Source organism: Embiotoca jacksoni, unplaced genomic scaffold (assembly GCF_022577435.1).
Source record: "Embiotoca jacksoni isolate LCO1_2020_lvr unplaced genomic scaffold, fEmbJac1.0.p SCAF_36, whole genome shotgun sequence".
Taxonomy (NCBI): Eukaryota; Metazoa; Chordata; class Actinopteri; family Embiotocidae; genus Embiotoca; species Embiotoca jacksoni.
The window spans coordinates 306,803-328,989 of NW_027185388.1; the positions used below are offsets into that span (position 1 = coordinate 306,803).

Consider the following 22,187-nt stretch of genomic DNA (forward strand, 5'->3'; position numbering starts at 1 on the left):
ACGTTTCTTAGCGGCAGATAACACAAACCGGTACATTTCTCACTTTTAATACTTTAATCATAATAGTAACTTGGATTGTAACACTCATTAAAAGTAAAGTTACAAAGTGCTTTGCAGTTAAAAGAAACAAAATTAATTCCGAATAACATCCAAAACAAAATCTTCTTACTGTCCATGTATTATTTGCCTGTGGTAGCATGAAGGTGGTAATTAAAAGTGGATACAGAATAGAGCCCTGGGGAATCCCATGAAAGACCTGCAAGCAGAGCGTCTAATATTTTGCCGAACGCTGCTCTGTTAAGAATCCATTGTGTTTTTTGGGTAAACTTCGGTGGCAAACTATAGAAAAAGCCCCCAAAGTTCCGTGTTAGAGGGATTTTATAAGGTGAGACGACCCAATACGTTTTGTTTTGGATTGCTGTGATCGATAATCTTACGTATATTGCTGCATATGTAATTCTTCGTTTACATTTAATATTTTTACCACACATACATAGTGTCCAGCGCATCAATCCTCTCTCTGCTCTTCATCTGTTCACATTCTGGAGATTTGGCTTGAAGTGGTGTTCTTGGCCGACACACTGGGATGAACCCAGTGACGCCCTCTAATAAAATTAGCTCATTTGACTTTTCCTATTGTCTTTTTTTCCCTCTTGTACGGAGTGTGTGTGTGTGTGTGTGTTTGGGAGGTCAGACATTAAGAGATATGTGCCAAAGATATCAGCACGTTCCATTTAAGAAGTCTGAGCCTGTGCATCGTGTTTGCACGATCATGAAGGCACGCTTGGCGGTACTGCTGACCCGCCTCGCGCCAAAACAATCGCCAGCATGTTTCATTGGTGTTTATGAAGTCATCTCCAGCGCAGACTGAGGGTGTGTAGTTCACACTCGCACTCCTACCCACACCTCCGCTTTAATATGCTGTGGAAATTATGCTGTCTATGAGTCATAATTGTGCTTTGTAGTAGCGAGCCGCTGTGTCTCTCTGTGGCACTCTGCGATGAATTTGAATGAGAGACATCTCTTTTGCAATTTTGCTGAAACCTCCCCCCCCCCTTCCTCCCCGTTCCCGCTGAAGGAGCGCAAGCAGCGTTGTTTGACTTTTTTTTCTTTGTAAAAAGGAATGAAATCGGTATCATCTCCGCTTTCCACGTGACGACTTGAAGTCGACTGCGAATCCAAATGGGAGTTAAGCCACAGCTGTGAGTGGGTGCTTCTGTCCACAGCAGAGAGAAATCCATGGGCATATGAATGCAGCTCCCACGGACACACACACAAAAAAAAAAAAAAAAAAAGGGAAACAAGCCAGCACAGCCCTGTAAATGCTGTAATATGCTACTTGAAGGCAGATTTGGTAGTTACTAGTGATGATGGATTCATGTGGAGTTTCCAGGGACGAGGCTGGCTAACAGGCTCATTCCCACTGCTAAATTATTAAAGCCCGGGGGTTCAGGAACATCCACATGTTTTTGCACTCGTCATATTTTATTTCATTGTAGTCATCAGCAGATAATTAATTATTTACAGTGCCAGGTCCCCCAATGTTTTTGAATGGTTCATTTTTTGTCGGTAGCTACAGATGATTGGTTAACCTTCTATTGTTCTACTGCCAGGGATTTTCACTCACACATATACATGCTGCTCCATACCAGCCTTTATCCTGCTTGCTATTTTACCACAGGGTGCGATATTGAATTATTTTTCATCACTGCAGAATAAATATTATTTGACGCGAGTTGCACAGTGTCCCAGTAATCCTCAGTCTGTTTGTTTACTCATTTGATTTTCAGCAAACTTTCCGTGCGCTTTAGACGGAGGTTATCTACAATAGTATTTTTTATTTTTTTTGCCTCTCACTGCCTTTTCTATTTATCCCCCCCCCCATCCAGATCGACTGACTACGGCTCCACATATGAGAGAATGAATGACAAAATTGGACCCAAGACCGTCCTGAGTTACCTCTACGTCTGCCCAAGCAACAAGAGAAAGGTGAGAAGTTGCAAGTATTTGCTTTTATTTCTATAAGAATTTGTCTGATCTCCAAAACAAACCGTTTTTCTATGTTCAGAAGGCTCATTTGCCGTTAAAAACACGGGCTAATATTAGAGACAGACCTTTATTTCAAGGAAAGTCTTTTACATTTTTTGGGATAAATTCGGCTTCGTGTACATTTGCACCGCAGTGCAACAGCATTCGTGTCAAACTCACCACTCTGCTGTTCTGAGCGTCTCTTCAGAGAAATGCAGCTTTCAGTCACTAGAAAATTTCAATCATGTCTACTTTGCCAATTGTTAGATCTGTATCAATGTGCTGATGTGATGTGCAATGTAGCCCAACACTCCCTGCACAAAAGAACAATCTCAAGAAGAAAAGAGCAGTGGATTCTCTCCAAAAGACAGTATATTTAATACAATTATGAAATCACAATTTAACACACAAATCTCAGACATATACAAAACTCCGTATCGATCGCTGCAGTGTGACGCACTCGTCAACTACCTCAAAGAAAGATCATCTTAATACAGAGACAAAGTTCACAAAATAGAGTTATTATAAGAGAAGTGTCGGGATATTCCATTCGTAGTTTTGATAATTAAACTTACGAGCTTAAGCACTATAATCAGATGACTTTTAGTTCAGGGAGTTTATCATCGGATTACACCCAGGTGTGATTTTTGTGTTGATATCTCATATTGAAATCCCAACTCTGTCGCTCCGAAAGTGGCGAAGATACTTGTGTTGCAACTTTACTTTTTGAGAGGTGTAAGATAGAGAACAGAGTGTCAAACCTTCTTGAACCTTTTGATTTGAAACATTGATTAAAAAACAAACAGAAATCAAAAAGAATGGCTCTTTTTTTTATTTATTTTTATTTAGATTTAGATTAAGATTTTAGTTCATTGATCTTTTTATGGTTTGTACTTTATTTTTCACCATCTGCCTCAGTTCATTTAATGAAAATGACTATTAATCAAAAATAGTTTAAATTTTTTTTATATATATATACATTCAGCTGCTGAATTGAACTGTGCACGTAACTGAGCCTTTAAGAGAAGATTCTGACTCTCATTTCTGTATCACATATTTTGGGTTCGGGTCTGTCCATCCGTAGAAGGTAAATCCAAAACCTTGCACTTTTCTATACTGTGAGTCACAAGCCGTAGTATCCGGCAGTGAGTCTGAGTTTCCCTCCCGCGGTGAACTCCATCTTTCCGACGCTCCGAGCAACAGTTTGACGGACAAGCGGAATCACAGCCGACAGGTCAGCAGCACGCATCTCAGTTACAGTACGAGTCCAGTTTCCATCTGTAGATTAAACTGCCCCAAAGCTGTTTTTGGAATCGTTACGTTCTGAGTGAACTTATTGCATACACACAGTAAAGAGGTATATATAAATACTGTTTGACCCAGCATGCCCCCGGTTATTATGTCCGGAGGACGTGAAGTGTGCTAGGCGTTAACTCGATGTGTCCCCCTGATATGCGGGGTTGAAACATTAACATCAGTTTCACATGGAGCTTGACGTGTCAATTAATTGCAAGAACGAGAAGTCATTCCGTGAACATGTTCGCTGTTTCAACCACGTTAAGGCCAGAGGAGTAGCACTGAGTCCGTTTAGCGTGGGCAAACTGTCAATCAATCAGGAACCGCCAACTACCCAAAACCTACCTTTAAAATCAATTTAACATAGAATGAATATTTTATTTTTTTCATAGTAGGTGTATAGTAGATAAAAACATGAGATGATTAGCAGTTAAATCATAATGCGAATCAGGTGTATTGATTGCCTGCTGGTGATGTTTATGGATATGGTTTGGGTGGTTATTGTTAGCTGACTTACAGTATGTTTTGGCACGTGACAGGTAAACATATCAAATTCTTTCTTATAAGATTTAAAATGTGAAAATGAAATATAATACAGTGTATAAACCGGAGTGTGAGGTTCCAGTCAATAAAGTCTAAATTAGTTTTTTTAGTTAAAGATTATTGGCAATTGGAGTGAAAATGTACCTACATCTTAAATGTGAACAATATACTTTGTTTTAGCCACTTAAGGGCAGCAATAACAACACATTAAGATGAAACTTGTGGATTTACCTGTCCAGTAGTTCTCGAGTAACATTGATATTCATTCTGAGCTGTGTTTATGACCACCTGTCGAATTCAAGTTTTCTATTTATTTATTTTGTTCTTCTATTTTTGGTCTCCACTCGTTCGTGACGGAAATATGTGGCTCTCTAACTGCTGGATACTCGACTGTGTTCGGCAGCCAGTCAGTCTGTCTGCTGTTGGCTGCTTAGCGGTCGGCGCACTGTAGCTTTCTTCCTGCTGCAGCTGAAAACAATGCAGAGAGGGTGAAACGAAGCGGGAAAGTTGTGGGATCGATAGTCAGCACAATAAGCAGAAACTCGCTTTAGAATTCAGTAGAAGAGCTGCACACTCTGTTGATTATTCTCTGTAGGCTCATCACTACATGTGACCCTTTGCACATTGTTGTCGCAGGTGTCGCACAGTTAATGTAAATTCATCATGACGGCTGCTATAACTGACACTTAATGGACCACAGTGGCCATAAAGTGGTAAAATCTTGCTTCATAAACATATAAACAGGTAATTCAAAGTCACATGTCACAGTGACGTTGGCTGAGGGTCAAAAATGTCCGACACGTTTCCTGTTCCGCAAAGTGACGTGCACCAAGTAGCGTGAAGCAATAACCTTCATGAGGAAGTATTCCAAGCTCAGTCTCTTGATCAGGGGCGAGCAGTGGCTCTGACTCAATCTGATTTGAAACCCGGCGATACTACGTCCCGCCCACCGATAGCGGTAACCTCACTGCACTACAGACCTGTCAATCAAACAGATCCCTCCCCACCAAAAAAAAACCACGCCTTTTTGGAGCTTATTTTCGAATTAATGACGGGATTGTGCCAGAAGACTAACAGGAAGGAGTGACTAGAAAAACCTAAATAACTTGTGGAAAAAAATATATATATATTTGACTTAGAATTTTATGATTCTAGTTGAATGGGAGTCTACGGAGACGGAGGCTTTTTGGAGCCGACCTCTAGTGGCAATCGGTGGTACTGCGGCTTCAGGCACGTCTGTATTATTTGCCTAATTTTTCAGACCCAGAAACAACGTCCACTTTTATAAACACTTATATATGATTCTCCTGAGACTTTCTGATGCGTCTGAGATCGTTTGGTGTAAACGACCCTCCGACATGACAACATGCTGGCTCGCAGCGCATATTTCCTGCCCACCACAACACAATCGTAGCTCCCCACCGCTCCTGCTCATCAGATCTGGCTCCCTACAGATTCTTTTTTGTTTCCCAAATATTTGACACAAAATTTGGTGTTTCTCTGCTTAAGTGTCAGGTTCATGCTGTGCTCTATTTGAGCACAACGGGAACAGTCTCGGAACTTGTCTATTGCACCTCATAATGTACAATTTGTTTTTGTTGTTATTGTATGCAGCCTTATTTTTCTCCAGCACACGTCGGAGACTGCAGTCCTCACAGATCCAAAGACCCCTGAAAATTTGAAACCACGGGACATGTGCATAAAGATGAAGTCATGGGAAAAGGTCAAACCCAGTTGAGAAATTTCCCTACGATATGATGGGTGCTGCAAAATACACAAACATGCCATCCTTGAAAATAATCATTTTGTTCAAGTTGACCTGCCTGGTGAAGACACATGTTGAATAAATCAAAAATTCTGCATGGCATCAACACGCTTGGAGAAAATACAGCATGACTTGCCCGCCGTCGCGGTGCTGCTTTGGCTCATCAGCGTCACTTTTCCAAGGCCGAGCCAAGGTACTGACCCTGAATGCGTTTGCATGGCACGGGGAGCTAATGGGATCCCAGGACCGTTGAGCTCAACCACGTCAGGCCAAGGAACAGATCATAGCCGGCGCTGATTACTCCTCATGACTCACTCCTGCTGCCGTCTTTATGTTGGGGGGGGGGAATTTTATTCCACATCAAGGGCACGGCAGGAATTTAGCCCCTCGGGTTCCCTCTGTGACTGATGTGACATCCTTTTTTTTTTTTTTTTTTTTTTTTTTTTTAGTTATTTCTCTTATATAAGATGAGATCAACTTTTATTAACACCAGGAGAAGGAAATAGAGAACTGACTCTCATGTAAACACCTAATACAGCTTTGATATCATTGTTTACCGAAATCAAATTCTAGAATTTGTATATTTCTTAAACCAATCTTTGGCAAAATAAAACATGTTTTACATTGTATGCTAGTGTATGAGTAAGTCGACGCCAACCAAGAACTAGTCATAGTCTTATCTTACCCCTGTGGTTGATCTCTGGTTCTGCTGCCCATGGGCCGATTGCCCCTCTGCACCTTTATCTTTGACCTAATTATTTCGATTTTCCATTGCGTAGATGGATGAAAGTTGCCCTTCATGCCGGCTGCCTCCCTCCGTTGCCTCTTTGCATCCGACACGGCCTTATGTAGCGTCTGCCTGGGCTCTGTAAAAGGAGGCCGTTTGGGTGCCTAATCACTCACTGTAAGATATAATCGTCTGCTGCTCTTTGAGATATTCCTCCACCCACCATAAAAGAAATACTACGTCCACCGCGGCGAATCCGGTAGCATTTGTGGAATTCCCCCCCCCCCCCCCCCCCCACCTTTACGCTGTCCAAGAAATAAGTCGAAGCTGTGACCTTTTACAATGTCACATTATAGATTTGAATGATAGTAATGACATTTAGCGCAAAGCCTTAGAAAATGACTCCTCCCATGAATCTTCTCTGCTATATTCTGATGTCTTTTTTTCTTTTTCTTTCTCGAGCTCGCTTGCACGCTCAGCCCGTGATTGAGCGGCTGGTAGATTAGGTTGATTTAAAAATAAAGACACGCACGGTTAAAACGCCACTGAGGAAGCGAGACAGTGAAAACATGATAGCTAAATGTGGGTGATTAAGCCCTGATCCACGCTTAATGAGCATATTGCGGCGACAACTCTTTGTTAAAGCCTTCCCGTCAACGAGAGACTAAGCTCAATTGATCCGGCGTGACGTGATTCATTTGCTGCAGGTTGTCTTACGCCATCACCCCCCCCACCCCCCACCCCCCACCCCACCCGCCGCACCTCCGATCCATACCTCCACTTACCTCATGATCTGACAACTACCGGCTTCTATCTCCGTGCTGCAGCTTATGCACAGCTCGACATCAGGCTGATAAAACACAAAAGGTTATCCCTCCAACCTCCATCGATTTCGTATTGTTACCCTCCTCACTCGCCCGCTTCCTCACAAAGGCTGGAGTGCAACGCTGTGAGGGAAATCTTAATCACCGCTCGCTTAATGCTGCCGGTCACTGTGATTTTGAAAGTGAATAATTATTGTTTGAGGGCGATTGCTCTCGTAGGCAGCAGAGGAATTGGCCGCTGCTAACCATTCTCGCCTCGGTATCGGCTTCGAATCGGTTGTGGCTTCATTTGTTTTTTAATCGCAGAGGCGACAGACAGAAACGTCGGGAAATAATGTGGTTGTTTTCACACTTACACGGCGGTAAATGAGTAATGCGAATGTGACAGTGCTCTGTAGGACCCGTTCCCGGTAATAAAAGGGAGACATTGTGAGCCTCTCTGAATCGAGGCTTGAGAAAAGACGGGCTTAAAAGCACCGCAATCGAAGACATTTACATGAAGAGCACAGAGAGGAGAGCAGAACACTCACCGCACGGTTCACGGCTTGAATAGAGAGTAAAGGTAAATTGTATTATGAGATGTACGGCATGTTCGAACACCGCCAGACGGGTTTTTTTTTTCTTCTTCTATTAAAATGGAAAGTCCTGGCGGATGAGTCCAAATGTAAAACAGACCGTGCTGCTTATTGTAACATCATCATATTGATCGCGGCTTAAAAACTCTAAATTAGATCCGACAAGCCCCAAAGACACTCGCAGGCATCAGGAGGCTCCGGCGTTGCAACGGCGACGGGTAATGAACGGCGAGATTCGGCGAGTCCGGGGCCGATGAGGGAACCAGATTGAAAGAGTGCTGCCTGTTTATTGGTGCTTAATGACAAGCAATTTATCTAAATCACCACCAGGGAGGCTTTTGTGGTTAAAGCTCTGGAAAGGAGGGCGAGCATTTCTGTCAGTGACAAACGTGCTGCTGTTTTTCCAACTCAAACGGAACTGACGAGGGAAGACGCGGGCGTTCGGGGAGGGGGGGGCCGCGAGACGCAATCGCCGATCCCGCCGCAGAGTCGTCGAAGGGGCGTCTGCGTCGTCGTCTCAAACCGGATAAAAGATGAACAGCGTAGTGTGAAAGCATTCGCTTCATCATTCACAAACCCCGCAGAGATTTATCACCCGGAGCTGTAGCTGAGCTCAGCTCCTCGGAGAATTTGTGCTGTGTTTAAACTTTTGCTTTTTTCCAGTTAATTGAACCTCGAAGGCTAACCAGCTGCGGCAGGAAACTGTTTTCAGTAAAAAAAAAAAAAAAAAAAAAATCAAAAGAGTTCGGATAAACCCGCTACGCGCCGCTTTGCTTGACGGCAAGTGGCTACGGTTGGCAATCAGCGAATAAGTTAAGAAAGCTAAACAGCTGGCGAAGAGACAGATAAAGTCGGTGGAGACAAAAACAGAGCTGGGAAAAAAAAAATGGCGATTTTCTCCGAAGAAAAGAAAATTATAATAATTTGTTAAGTTAATGAGTTTATTTGAAGGGCCATATTAAAGCAAGATAGTAACGTATCTTATGGAGGAAATACAACCAACTTCAATTGAATGTTGCTCTGTGTGTGCGAACGATATCAACCCGACCCCTGAAAGTCAACATTTTTGTATTTAGTTTGAATATTTAAAGGATTTAGTAAGCCAGCATTTTGTTACCACATAGGCGCTGCTACTCCCCGTGTTCCTGCTTGCAGCCAAAGCCATATTTTTTTTTTTATCATGTGATGAACTGAATATTAATTCCCTAACGGGGAAGCGTATGAATAAACATCATTTGTTTATGTGGAATAATCTAAATCCATGTTTTGACTATTAGCTTGACAGTTGAAACACATAGCCTATTAAATATACCGATAATGGGTTTCCAGCATTGTTCTCTAAAGAATACTATTTTCATAAAATGTAATACACCTATTGAAACGCCCGCTCTTTATTCGAGGAGGAATTCCTGTGACCGTTTTATCTGCTTTCACGAAGACTTTAAATGTCATTAGCTGAAAGAAATATGCATTGTGGAATTCCTGTTCTTATTGAATTCTGTAATAACTGCGATAGCTCCGGCAGAAATATTCCAAGCATGAAATTAGGAGCCTCTACCAGCGTGGAGCTGTTCAATTTTGAAATTAGAATTTTATTGGAGGGGGGGGGAATGCCACCAAATGACATGCTAAAGAACCAGCTGATAAAGAAAATAACACGCTGGAGGTGCGGCTTCGCGCGCCGCCGCCCGGTCCCTTGTTTGCTCGGCACTTAATTGCAACCGGGCCACAATCGCGCCTCACGGTTTGCATATTAAGTCGTGTCGTGACGTTTCGACCTCTCACCTTTTATTGTTTTTGAGTTTTTCCCGTCTGTTTTGGTTTACGCTCTGTAAAAAAAAAAAAAAAAACCTTCCATCTTATTTTGGGGGAAGAGATGATGGTGAAAACACAGTCTTTACCTTTGCAGCGCGCCACGGAGCCGCAGAGCCACAGAGCCATGGCAACAGGAGCGCCGGAGACAAGAAAATGAAGTTGGAAATATGGCGGAGCGGTTTGCCAACGCGAGTCTGACGTGTGCCAAATACTGCCGAGCCCCTTTTTTTTCGCTGACGCGGCTGCCGCCTCTAACGTCTCTCTCTCTCCCGTCTCCCCATCTTTCCACCTCTTTCTCTTAAAATCCCTCTCAGATTATGGTGTTGACAGATCCGGAGTTCGAGAGCAGCGTGCTCATCAGCGCCGATGAGGGAGCCAGCTACCAGAAGTACCGCCTCACTTTCTTCGTCCTGAGCCTTTTATTCCACCCGACCGAAGAGGACTGGGCCCTGGCTTACAGTCACGACCAGAAGGTGAGACTGCGCCCCCTCAAACCTAATTAGCTGAGTGTTATTTAATGACACCAACCTCTTTGTTCCACCCAGAGTCTTTTCACCGGGGCCTGTGGTTTTCCATAAATTTTGCTAATTTCCCACGACGGTGGTGCTTTCATTCACGGGATGAATTTGAATCACGTGAAACTGTGGTCGTGAGCCTTATTTGCCTGAAATCAAGAGGGAAGCAGGCCTTTCTTTGAAAACATGCTTTAATTAGTCCCGAGTCTTTATGTCTACGTCCTCCTCTTATTTACCCATAATATTATCACGTTTTAATTGGAAGCCTTCTGGTTTTCTGATCTGCTCCCGCCTCCGTTGTTAAATCAGAAACAAAAAAATGACTTTTCTTTCGTTTTACAATCAAACTCTCAGGTAGCAGTAACAACCAGAGCCCGACAGATACGGGATCATATCAGGAAGTTAAAAACAGAAATGGTTTCGATGTCGGAAAAATGTGGTTGTCAAAAACACGTGTGACAGATATGTAATGGGGGCAGCATATTTTACAGTTTAACGATAAACTTTATTGTCCAAAATGACATCAGTGTATTTCTAACATAAAAAGAAAAAACATAAATTGCTCTTATTGTGAAAGAGTGGAAAATAACAGGTAACGCTGCATTTTTCTAATTTATTAATGAAATAGTGAGATAAAACTTTTTATTCATCTACATATATATATATATATATATATATATATATATATATATATAAGTTTGGCCAGTTCAAGCAGCTTCATGATTCTGAGTTTGAATCTAAAACTTATACGAGCAAAATCATCAGCAAAAGGGAAAATAAAAATCTATGAAAATATAAAGTGAATGAAAACAGGATGTGAATAGATGAGATGAGACACTCTAAGCGGTTGAGTGCTGAGTCACTGTATGTTGTTGAATTGAGTGAAATTATGCCACGGAGATGCACACAATGCTGAAAGCACCATAGAGGCCATTACTATTAATGTTCCAGTGGGGTTTTTTTTGCTCTTAAATTGAACTGGACTGTACGAACGGTACTCGACAGCCAATCGTTTATTATTTGAGAGATTCAAGGTGTCACCTTCACTGGGCTTTGTCGCACAGCATGGAGCTCTGAACACCACCTTCACACTGAGCTCTGAGATTGTGCCCGGCAAACTGTCTGTCATGAAGGTCGGTGACGGTGACCTGAGAGCCGGAGCTATCGCCCTGCTGGGGAGAAACGTTTTCATCGGAAAGAAAACGAACACTAAATGATTAAAAAAAAAAAAATGTAAATACGGAGTTCGACAATAACTAAAAGTCCATATTTGAGAACCAACTGCAACCAAATTGTATTTAAATTTCTTTGAAATATCGTTTATATCCCCCTTTATGGACGATACCGGTCTGTCCCACATCTGTGGACAGATGTTCTCCCGCTCTTCACACGGGATTCTCCTGAGCTGCTCTTTGCTGGAGAGGTTTTGTTGCTCCACTTTCTTTCCGACCTAAAACACTAAAAGTTTTTAATTTTTTCAAATTTTTTTTTTATTCGATTCAAATCGAGGGACACGTGTGTCACAGTTTCCACTGTTCGTTTGAAGATCGTTGTCTTGTTGAAAGATGCCGAGCTTCTCGAGACCGGTAGTCGTCTATTCATCGAGTATTTGGGTACACAAACTTTGATTTATAAATGCAGTGCTCTCGCTGCTTTTAATGCTTCTCATCCCTGCCCAACATGCTGGACTTCATTTCATAAAACAAATTCATTTTGGATTTATGTGACCAGATAATGTACCGCCAGGCTGCTTTAAATGTGTTGAGTGAACGGTAGTTTTCTTCTTGTCTGTAGTGAAATAGGGAATTATTGGTAGGGTCATTTTTGTTGGAACAGCTTCTGCTCCGGTCATTAGTTATTGGTCGTATGGCTCCTCCTCTTCCTCCTCTCTTAATGCAGCTGGGTTTTTAGATATGTTTAGTGGCCTCCCGATGCTCTTGTACTTCCTTCCATCTTTGTCGAGTCTCACAGTTCGGTTTCTTCCTTGTCCAGGCAACTTAGAGCCACGTGAAGACAAAACCCAGCAAAACAATGACAAAGAAGCTGCGCTGTTGACTGGTGCTTTGTTCATGTTATCGTCCTCAACTGGAAATTACGCGAGTCGTCACTTTTGTTGCGTCGGTCACGGGTCGGACTGGGTGCCGGGATTTGACACTTACGGCAACGACTGACTTGTTTCGGTATTTACTTTGACGAAAACGGTAACGAAAAAAGGTATCGTTCAAAAACTGGTGACGAAGTCAAGGTATCGGTACCATGAGTTGAACTTTTTTTTTTAACGACACCCCGCCTTCGTCACGGACTCATTTTAATTCATTGAGGTTGTAGTTTGGTGGCCTGTATTCTCAATTTTGTCTAACGTAATCTAATACTTTCTTTTAATTGCACCTAATAGGAAAAAAAAGTCAAATACCCTGCAGTGCAACGTAAGGATAATAAAAGTTGTGTTGCATACTGTATTTGAATCGAGTGACAGATTGTGCTTATCAGATATGAAGACTATCAAGTCTATCATATGGATGCTGCATCTCTGGCTAATTGGCGGACTATTTACGATCTGCTCTCTAAAGAATCCTTCTTCGAGTGTCTCTCACTAGTGGTGCTCGTAAAGTCCCAAAGGGAATAAAAGTCACAGGGATCACAAGTTTAATTTGAGCTCCGCTACTTTGTTCCAGCATTAAAAATTCAGCGTGAAACCTTCAAAATTCTGCGGCTCCTGTTTTAGACCACGAGTGGAAGTATTAGGAGGGAGCAAGCTAGCCAGATTCAAGAAGTTCAAATCCCTGTGAAGTCTGGGTGGGAGTGGAGTTGAAAGAGGGAGAGGCGATGCCTGCCTTCAGCCAAGGTTCTGGGCAAAACATCAAAATTATTCTGATGGATCGCGCGGAGTTAAGAAAAGTACTCATCAGTCACCGACGTTACATAATCCCCCCCCCCCCCCCCCCCCCCAAAAAAGGTCTGTTTTTAATGTTCATTAAAAAAACAGCCCTCAGCAGGTTATATTATCTACAAAGATTACGCTGTGTTCAAACTATGAGGCGCTCCTGCCTCATCCATGAAACGGACTCGGCAGATCAATACTGGTAACGGCTATTGATCTCGCTGATTAAACACATCTGAGTTGTGAAGGCGGGATATGCATCAAGCGGCAGAGTAGAAAGTTCAGGAAATGCTGCAGAGACTCGGTATTTGGCGGCGCAGCGTTAGCCAGGTATACGTGCAGTGAAGATTGTCAGGTATTTTCTTTTTGAGGATGTGGCTAATAAGGCTTTTGATTCGCGTGATCACAGGCACTTTGGCACCAGAACAAAAGGCCAGAGGACGATTTTACCACCTCTGCTCCATCCTTTGAAACAAAAATTCCTTCCCTTCCTGAATGTGTCATCCGCGCGCTGCCGCCACCTCCTCCCCGCGGCTGTTGTCGCAAATAAAGAATACGTTTCCGTCTCCGCTTAGTTAAAATGGGGCCTTTACACAGATATTATCGGTCGCTTAATTTGACCTGATCCCCCCCCGCCCCGCCCCCCACCCGCAGCCCCCGACTCTTCATCTCGAGCGTTTTGAGCCAGCAGCGAGAAGCTCTAATATGCTCGTTTTCAGCTTGTAACCGGCTAATAGTTTTCAGACTGGGTCACTCCGGATTTAATCAGCTGTAAGTTGGTGCTTAGCCGTGGTTAAGTGCAGCCCGGAGGGCTTAACTTTGAGGCGGGAGTGCAACTATTTAGCGAGACATCAGAATCCGTGTCGGGACAAATAAGGCTGGAGTGAAGTGTTTGTTGTAATTCTTCATTCTCTTTTATGACTTTTTTTTTTTTTTTTTAATTTTAAATTGACATTCAGCTCAAGTCCCCCTCTTCGAACTAAACGGAGGTATTTTTAGATTTAAAAACTCTGACTGACCTTTTGTGGGGCTCTTATCTCCTGACTATGGAGGGGTGAGGTGGGGTGGGGGGGTGGGGGGGTTGCGGAGACAATTACGCACTGATGTATAATCCCAAGTTGGCTTTCTGAGAATAAGGCCAGCGCCGCCGCTGCCAAGCGAGCGAGTTATGTAAACAGGCTGACACAGAAGAACAGTACAAACACGTAGAGTAAATAACAGTTGTGTTTTTTTTTTTTTGTTGTTTTTTTTTTTCCCCCGTCTATGTTGGGCATCTTGCCTAAAACATTTTTCTTTTTTCTGTCAAGACAAGAACAGACTGTTTTCTCTAATTTCCTCCCTTTTTTCATGAGGCTTTCGTGCCCTTCAGCTGATGCGAAAACTGCAATATTCCTGATGGTATGTTGGCAGATATTTTGCAGCATTTTTAAAGGAAACCGTCCATTCACGCCATTGGCGGCGGAACTGTAAACACTAGGTTTGGATATTACCTCCAGCTTACGCCTCAGCAAACTTGAGAGACGAGGCCCCGACTCTCTAATGGACTGTGTAGCGATTAACTCGTCTAATAATTACATCAGAGGTGAGTACAGGGCACCGAGCACTGTAATCAAACGTTGTCCACAATCAGCTCTTTCTTTTATGTGAATTTCTGACCCCTGAAACAATGAAAACCTTTTTTTTTTTTTTTTTTTTTTAAGCTACGTTTTGTCATCGAACATTATTACCTTTATTACTGTCATTATGAGCCTCCAAATGCTTTGTGCCGCCATCGAGAGTTAGCGAAGCATTTTAATTTGGCACTTTCATGGAAGTTTAAAGACTTTTACGGGAGGAAGGGGCGAAACTGATGCAGAGATGTGCTGAGTGTCGGTTTCGATGTGAGGGTCAGCGTGCAAAAAGAAAAGAGGGCGTCGTTACGCAGACCCTCCCCTCCGTGCCTGGTAAACAACTGCGTCCCCTTTTTTATATCGCGGGCTCATTGCGACCGAGACTGAGGGCGCTCCCACATTCTGGTATGTCGGCGCTTTCACACACCGGACTCAACGTATGCGGCTCCTTTACGTTCTTCGCGAAGGTGTATGACTTCACATTTGCCGCTTGCTTTTGTTTTGGGTGAACAGACAAAAAAAAAAAAGAGGACCTTCGACACGCTCGTCTGTCTTCAAACGTAATCTGTCACAAAAGCAAGTGGATTCGTTTTCTTTTTTTTTTTTTTTTTTTTTTTTAGATCTGTCTGATGTGTCTGCAGATGCAGATTTCAGCAGAAACAGGTGGTGCAGAGAACCGCTGCTTTGTGTTTGGAAAATGTGGCAGACGGTCGAGAAATGTTGTCTTCTTGTCCTCGTCAGCGGTAACGCTTCCCACATTTTCTGCGCAGCTCGCTTTCACGTTTGACTCTTCCAAACAGACCCGGGCATTGGTACCCAACATTCAAACTTGGCCAGATGTTCCGGACTTTGGGCTCCAACGTACGTTACAGAGTACCAGGTGTGAAAGAACCGCGAGAGTCGAGCACAGCGACACTTTGAGCTAATGCTAACAATGGCAGTGCTAAAATGCTGAGCAGTTATAACGTTTACCACGTTCACAAGTTTAGCATTGGCGTGCTAATATTTGCTAATTAACACTAGAAACAGCCGAGGCTAATGGGCGTTTTATTAGTTACGCAGGTATTTAATCACAAAACAACAACAAAAATGTAAACATAAATTTGACTTTTTTGTGTTTTTGGGGAATGCATCCAATAATTTTGAGGATATTTTTGCTTAAAGTAGTGATCACGGGTTCACCAAAATCATTACATTATAACTAATCCATAACTAATCCATAGCGAATCCATTTGTATGTTGTTGGGATATTTCACTAGAGACGTGAAAACGTTGACCTGCTGGCAGCACGGGATTAAAACTAAGGAGTTCAACAAAACCAGCAAGATTCTGTATCTGGGGGATCGTACAGTAGAAATCTGGATATTTGTGCAAAATTTCATGGCAATAAGTGCAAAAACTTAGTGAGAAAGTTCCCATCTTCACTCTGCCACCAGGGAAAAGAGTTAGGGAAACACCGGAGTCGGTACATTTACTCCCTCTGGAGATCACGAATATCTATAAACAGCTCAGTAGATTACATCATTGGGGTGCTTTTCCTCATGTGAGCATCATACAACCGTTTTCACCCGTTGAGTAGCACCTGCTGGGTGAATGACATGTCATAATGGTTGGATGTCTCTTCATAAATTCTGTCTCGAACGTGCTGTGGGAGCTCTGCTCCTTTTTCTGTTTTGCAGTCGTAATCGTATTCACAGCATTTGAAAAGAGATTCGGTGTCAGCGACTCCACAAACAAACCCATGACTGACATGTTTTTGTTTCTCTCTCATGTTCTAAAAATGTGCCTGTCAGGCTCCTGTTGTGACTTCTCAGCACACCTGTGAACAGCGGTCGGCTGCACACACACACACACGCACGCACGCACGCACGCACGCACACACACACACACACACACACACACACACACACACACACACACACCGTGTTTCCTGCTGCTCTGACCAGACTGCAGAAACACAAGTTGAACGCTGACAAATTGAAATTCCCAATTCTCGCATTTCCTCCGAAGCCCCAGCAGTAAATAACCACACTTCCACCTTGGAGAAACAAAGGAGAGCCACGAGTGTATATTCACACATCAACAGACTCGTGTTTAGTGTAATGAGGAATTGGGGCTTTCGTGGTTCAGCCTGAACCTCATAAAGACTCATCCACATGGAAATGTGCCGCAATTTCAATACCAGGAAGACACGACGAACCCCGCGTCCAGGCAAACATTTAATTTGTGTGTTTGTATTTCCTCTGGCGGAGCGGCACTCTGTTAAGGCTGGTGCTGCTGCAGCAAAGAGCGGGGTGGGGGTGTGGGGGGGGTCTCAGTGGCTACAGCGGCTATATTACTGAGTCTGAATCAAAGACTGTATAAAAAAGTGGACGTAGCTTCCGGGTCTGAAAAATTAGGCCGATGGGGAAGTGCGTTAAGCTGCGATACCACCGAGTGCCACTAGAGGTTTGGCTCCAAAATGCCTCCGGCTCCATAGACTCCCATTCAACTGGTCTCATAAAATCCTCAGTCCATAAAATTTCTCCAAGAGTTATCTCCGTGTTGTTAGTTAAAGTCGCTTCTTCTTATCAGTTTTCTGGCGGTCCATCTGGAAATAATCCTGTCATTAATTACAAATTAGGCTTCAAAAAGCAGTGTTTTTGGGGGCGTGTCTGTTTGATCGACAGGCTTGTAGTGCAGTCAGGTTACGGCTATCGGTGGGCGGGACGTACTATCGTCAGGTTTCCAATCAGATCGAGTCAGATCAACTGGTCCCTCCATCCCCGAGCTCGTCCAAACATGGTCACTTCTGACTCCGAACCGCTCGCGACTGGCAAAATGGCGCCGGCCAAATTCCGAACTCAAAGCTTCGTAACGGCCGTTCACAAACCAACGGGTGACGTCGCTGCTGGTTGGCACTCGGTCTGAACCGGAACACGTGGCGTTCAACCGAAAGCACTCCATGGTACTGAGCTGGCAGTCTTCGACAGATGGAAGGATTGATGCCATTAGTCAGGTGATGGACGGCCCCGAGGGAAGCTGTAATAACATAATAGATCATGACTAAATGATCATAAGGGGAGCGGTCTTTGGCAGCTTAATTACAGACAGTAGAGGAAGTGTATTTGGCAAGGAGCAGGAATGAAAATAAAACAAGAATTGGCAGATTAGTCGGGGTCGTAATCAGTTTGTAGAAATGCACATTCGCTATCTAAGAAAAGGAACAGAATCAAACGAAAAAAAACATCATAATATGCCCCAGACGGTGGTAGTAACTGTGTCGGAGATGCATTTCTCCAATGGGAACAGAGGAAAACTTCACAATGCGAAAAAGCAAGAAATGACACCGGGTCAAGCATGGACTTGATTCATCAGGAAATGTTTGTGTTTTTTGTTTTTTTTATTCTGGCACGATGAAACGGGGAATGGAGCTCTGAAATCAAAGGGAAATTATGGATACAGCGAAGCCCTGACGGCTACATGGCACGGAGAGGCAGGCAGAACAGATGGAGTAACTCATTCTGATGGAATAGCAGATATGTATTGTCACTCCGTTGTCAAAACAGCAGATGGAGGTGTGCTGCCAAGCCGACGATGGAGAGCGTCAACAAACATGAGAAGAAACTTTTTTTTTTTTTTTTTTTGCTACTTGAAAGCCCTTAATAAACATTACGCTCGAACTCTTTATATATAACTCGGTGATTTCCTGAGAACAAAGCCGCTATTGGACGGTGCCGTGTTTGCTTTTGTGCTCCGCACGAGTTAGACTTTGTGTAATTACCAACTGCTATTATTTTGAAATTGCACAAAAAACATATTTTTGTTAAATAGCTTCCTTTTAGCTGTTATGCCAGGCTGGATTGCAAACCAGGCAAAGCAGCATTTACACAAGAGCCTCCCACTCCTAGGGGCCCCATATCTCCCAGGTTGCTATGCATGCCAACGGGGGTTTGGCAATTCGATTAACTGCAAATTGTTCAGAAGATCACCCCATTTAAAATTGAAGTATTAGGAAGCATCGGTAATAATTAATCACACACATCATTTTTCAATCTTATTGCCCTGTACTGTTGAGAAGTCCTGTGTTGAAATCTAGCCGTAAAACTTTGAGGCGTAACGACAACTGTAGGTTTAGGGTCAGGTAGAGTGACGGTTGCTTGCCAACCTTGGAAACTTCGTCAGCAGTTCGTAGTTCGCATTTAAACATCTACATTGGTTTCAAAGTTGAGGTTGATCAATTGATTATTGACTATTGTAGAAATCTTTTAAACCTTTTCAAGGTCACGAATACAATGTCTACCTCTACCCCTTAACCCAGTGTCCGGGAGAACACTTGAAACTTTAAAGCTGGGAAACGACCTCGTTCAATGCACGTGTCGTCCGACTAGGCCGGAAAGTATTTATCACTTATCCGAAGATCCGCTCCCGAAGGCGGGGTTCAGATAGTCTGTCTCCGAAAGCATTTGTTGTGTTGCACTCATTTGAACATTGAAAGGAGAGAGAAAAAAAAAAAAGGAAGGTAGACGAGAGGTCTGGATTGTTGGCCTCACAATGCTCCTCCAATTTCGATATCAAAAAGTAATTTGGGAAAACGGTTTCTGAAGTTGTTCGATCATATCAGGAGCAGTTCTGACGAAAACGTACAGATTAACAGTCAGCTGTGAATGTTTTGGACTTGAAAGTAGTGTTTTATTTTTTCATTGTATCCAAGTGGCAACCAACAGTGACGTCACCGGTTGGTTTGTGAACGGCCGTAATAAAGCCTCGAGTTTGGATTTTGTTCGTCGCCATTTTGCTAGTTCGGAGCGGTTTGGAGCAGGAAGTGACCATATTTGGGCGAGCTGGGGAGGGAGTGAGCGGTGCATCGGATTCGATCTGATTGGAAACCCAGTGATACTACGTCTTGCCCACCAATAGCCGTAACCCGACTGCACCACAGGCCTGTCAATCAAACAGACAATTGAAAATGTCCATTTTCAGATGGACCGCCAGAAAACTAATAAGAAGGAGCGATTTTAGCAAACAACACCAAAATAACTCATGGAGAAATTTTATTGACTGAGAATTTTACGAGACTAGTTGAATGGGAGTCTATGGAGGCTTTTTGGAGCCGACCTCTAGTGGCACTCGGTGGTATCGCAGCTTAAGGCGCTTCCGCATCGGCCTAATTATTCAGAGCCGAAAGCTACGTCCACTTTTATATACAGTCTATGGTTGTATCCAAGGATCAGGTAGTCGTTAAGGAGGTAAAAGCTCCCCTCTTTGCCCTTGATAGGAGCCCTGTGTCCTCTGAAGGTGTTTAGAATTTTCCAGCCAAAGGAGTAGCCTTCGATATTTGAACATCCGCAGTGACCTTTACACATCCCTGACATGGCCACTGGCACTGTGTGGGCCTGTCACTCCACTTAAAGTTCTGTGTGGACGAGGAATGCAGCTGTCAGGTGAGGTTGATGGAGAAAAGAGTGTGGGGGGGGGGGGCTGTTGGCAGGTGTGTGTGTGTGTGTGTGCGTGTGTGTGTGCGTGCGTGTGCGTGTGTGTGTGTGCGAAAGGCTGAGAGGAAGGCAGGGACGTAGGAACAGAGGGAAGCAAATGAACCAGCAAATGAGAGCAAATGAAGATTGATAGATCGTGCTTGAATTCCTATTAAATAAATCATTTCTATCTGTTATAGAGGCTTCACTGGTATCCTGCGCTGGCGTGGCGACAGATGAATAGATATCAGCTCCTCTGATTGTTGGCTTGTTTATCGGTTTTTCGAAATTCCCCCCTCGTCCGCTGCGGCCGGGCCGGCGCCTGATACGACACGCTAGGTTAGAATCATCTCTCACAATCCGACCCGTTTTATCACATCCAGGGCGGTCAGGGAAAACACCTTAACGCTGTGCATATTTCTGTTCGTTGGAGGGGGATGGGGGGGAGGAGGGGGGGGGGGGGTGCTGTGACAATTTATATCACTCACTCCTCTCCGCGGCGGCTGGCAGAAGGATGTTTCCGAGGTCTGCCCTGAGCTGTTCTCGCACAGCAGGAAGTCAAGGTGTGTGTTTCTGCTACAGGCAAGTATGACATTTATGTTTGCCGGTGCTGTCCCGTGAGTGAGCCTGTCAGAATATTGAAACAGTCATCTGCCATACATTGACTGGAAAGCTCTTGTCACTGCTGAAAGGAGCTCTGCGTTGTTACAGAAAGTACACGGAATGAATAATATTAAGTATTTTTCCTTTAAATCCATTTCAAATACTTCGTGCTTCTGGCTGCACCAAAGGCATTATTGGTTTATTTATGTTCCATGCTGAGAAGTTTCAATGGATTCCTTCTGAAATAACAATTTCAGATTTAAAGTCCAATAATTCCCAGCCAATATCGAATTATATTTTAGCGTAAAATGTCCCGTTCCTTACTCAGAACTTGTTCGTCAAAGTGTAATTTGGTAGTTCTTTCTCAATCATGGTCAAAAGCTCCCAAACAAGTGGACCATGAGTTGACGTTTTATTGTCAACTGCTGTTTCAAAAGTCAAGAATTAAACATCAACCTAGCTCGAAAACCCGAAACATAGTGTAAAATAAATAGTCTGGGTTCCTCTTCATTCACTGATTAGCTGATACATCCTGTATTTAGGGGTCTGTTGCTGTCTCGGTATTATGTGGCTCAGAAACCCTTCATTACTTGACAAGGTTTTTGGTTTTGAACCTGTCTTGATGTAAACCGGACAATCAAATGTGGGATTATTAACCCAGAACAACCATTGAAAACGGTTGGATTATATTGCTGCCTTAATTAAAGCTATTTAAATGTATTTTATTGAATATAGTACAGTATGCAAACTGGCTGCTGTAGGAGCAGTGATTGCCCAACCTTAGAATCAACAACAACTCAGCCATGCACAGGTACACTCCAACAAATATCCTTTCAATACTCTAAAGTTTCCTGTAATGGAACATTTTTATTTCGCAGTGTTGCTACTTTCAGGACCTGAGTGCGCCACGACTTAATTAACTCGCTGCCACCAGGGTAACGTCGTCGTTCCCTCAGGAGATACTTCCCACTGCCATCGGTGGAATCATTGTCAGACGGTTTCGTCTTTTCGTCTATTTTCTGCGTTTTTGTAGTTATGTAAGTGTAATACAGTCATGTAGCTCGCAGGCTGTAGACCAGAAGCAAGTGAATAGAGTTTTGAATTTGACTTTCTGACATCTCCTCATGCGGTATTATTTACTGGGGCTCATGTTGTCAGAATCCAGACACTGCCTCAAAGACTGAAATTGAACTGTGGGCAGGCAATCTGCATATACCTGCGTATAAACACTTTTGGTTATATGTGCTGGAATATAAATATGTGCAGATCTTTAGCATCAATATAAATATATTTGCAATCTGTGGTTTGGCTTCCCTTCGCTTCCTGGTATAACAAACATAGACGTCTGAACGAGCCCCAGTGGACTACGAGTCATCAGGGCAACACTATCGCTTTCTCTAAATCCACCCCAGGTAACATAAAAGCAAATGTTTCTGTGGACTTGTGTTGATTATGCAGGATGAATTATTCAACATGTTCCTAATGACTCCCGTTCATTCAGTCTTAGCAGTGGTGAAATTTTGCTGATGTTTGTACAGCACTCTTTAGAGAA

General features: G+C 43.3%; 1 protein-coding gene across 1 annotated transcript in view; it reads left to right on the forward strand.

Annotated features, from left to right (window-relative positions):
* LOC138208248 (VPS10 domain-containing receptor SorCS3-like) overlaps positions 1 to 22,187 on the forward strand; it is a 198,875-nt gene that overhangs the window by 97,871 nt on the left and 78,817 nt on the right. The window contains 2 exon segments of the mRNA XM_069166008.1: positions 1,890 to 1,989; positions 9,888 to 10,046. Coding sequence (XP_069022109.1) covers positions 1,890 to 1,989; positions 9,888 to 10,046 — 259 coding nt within the window.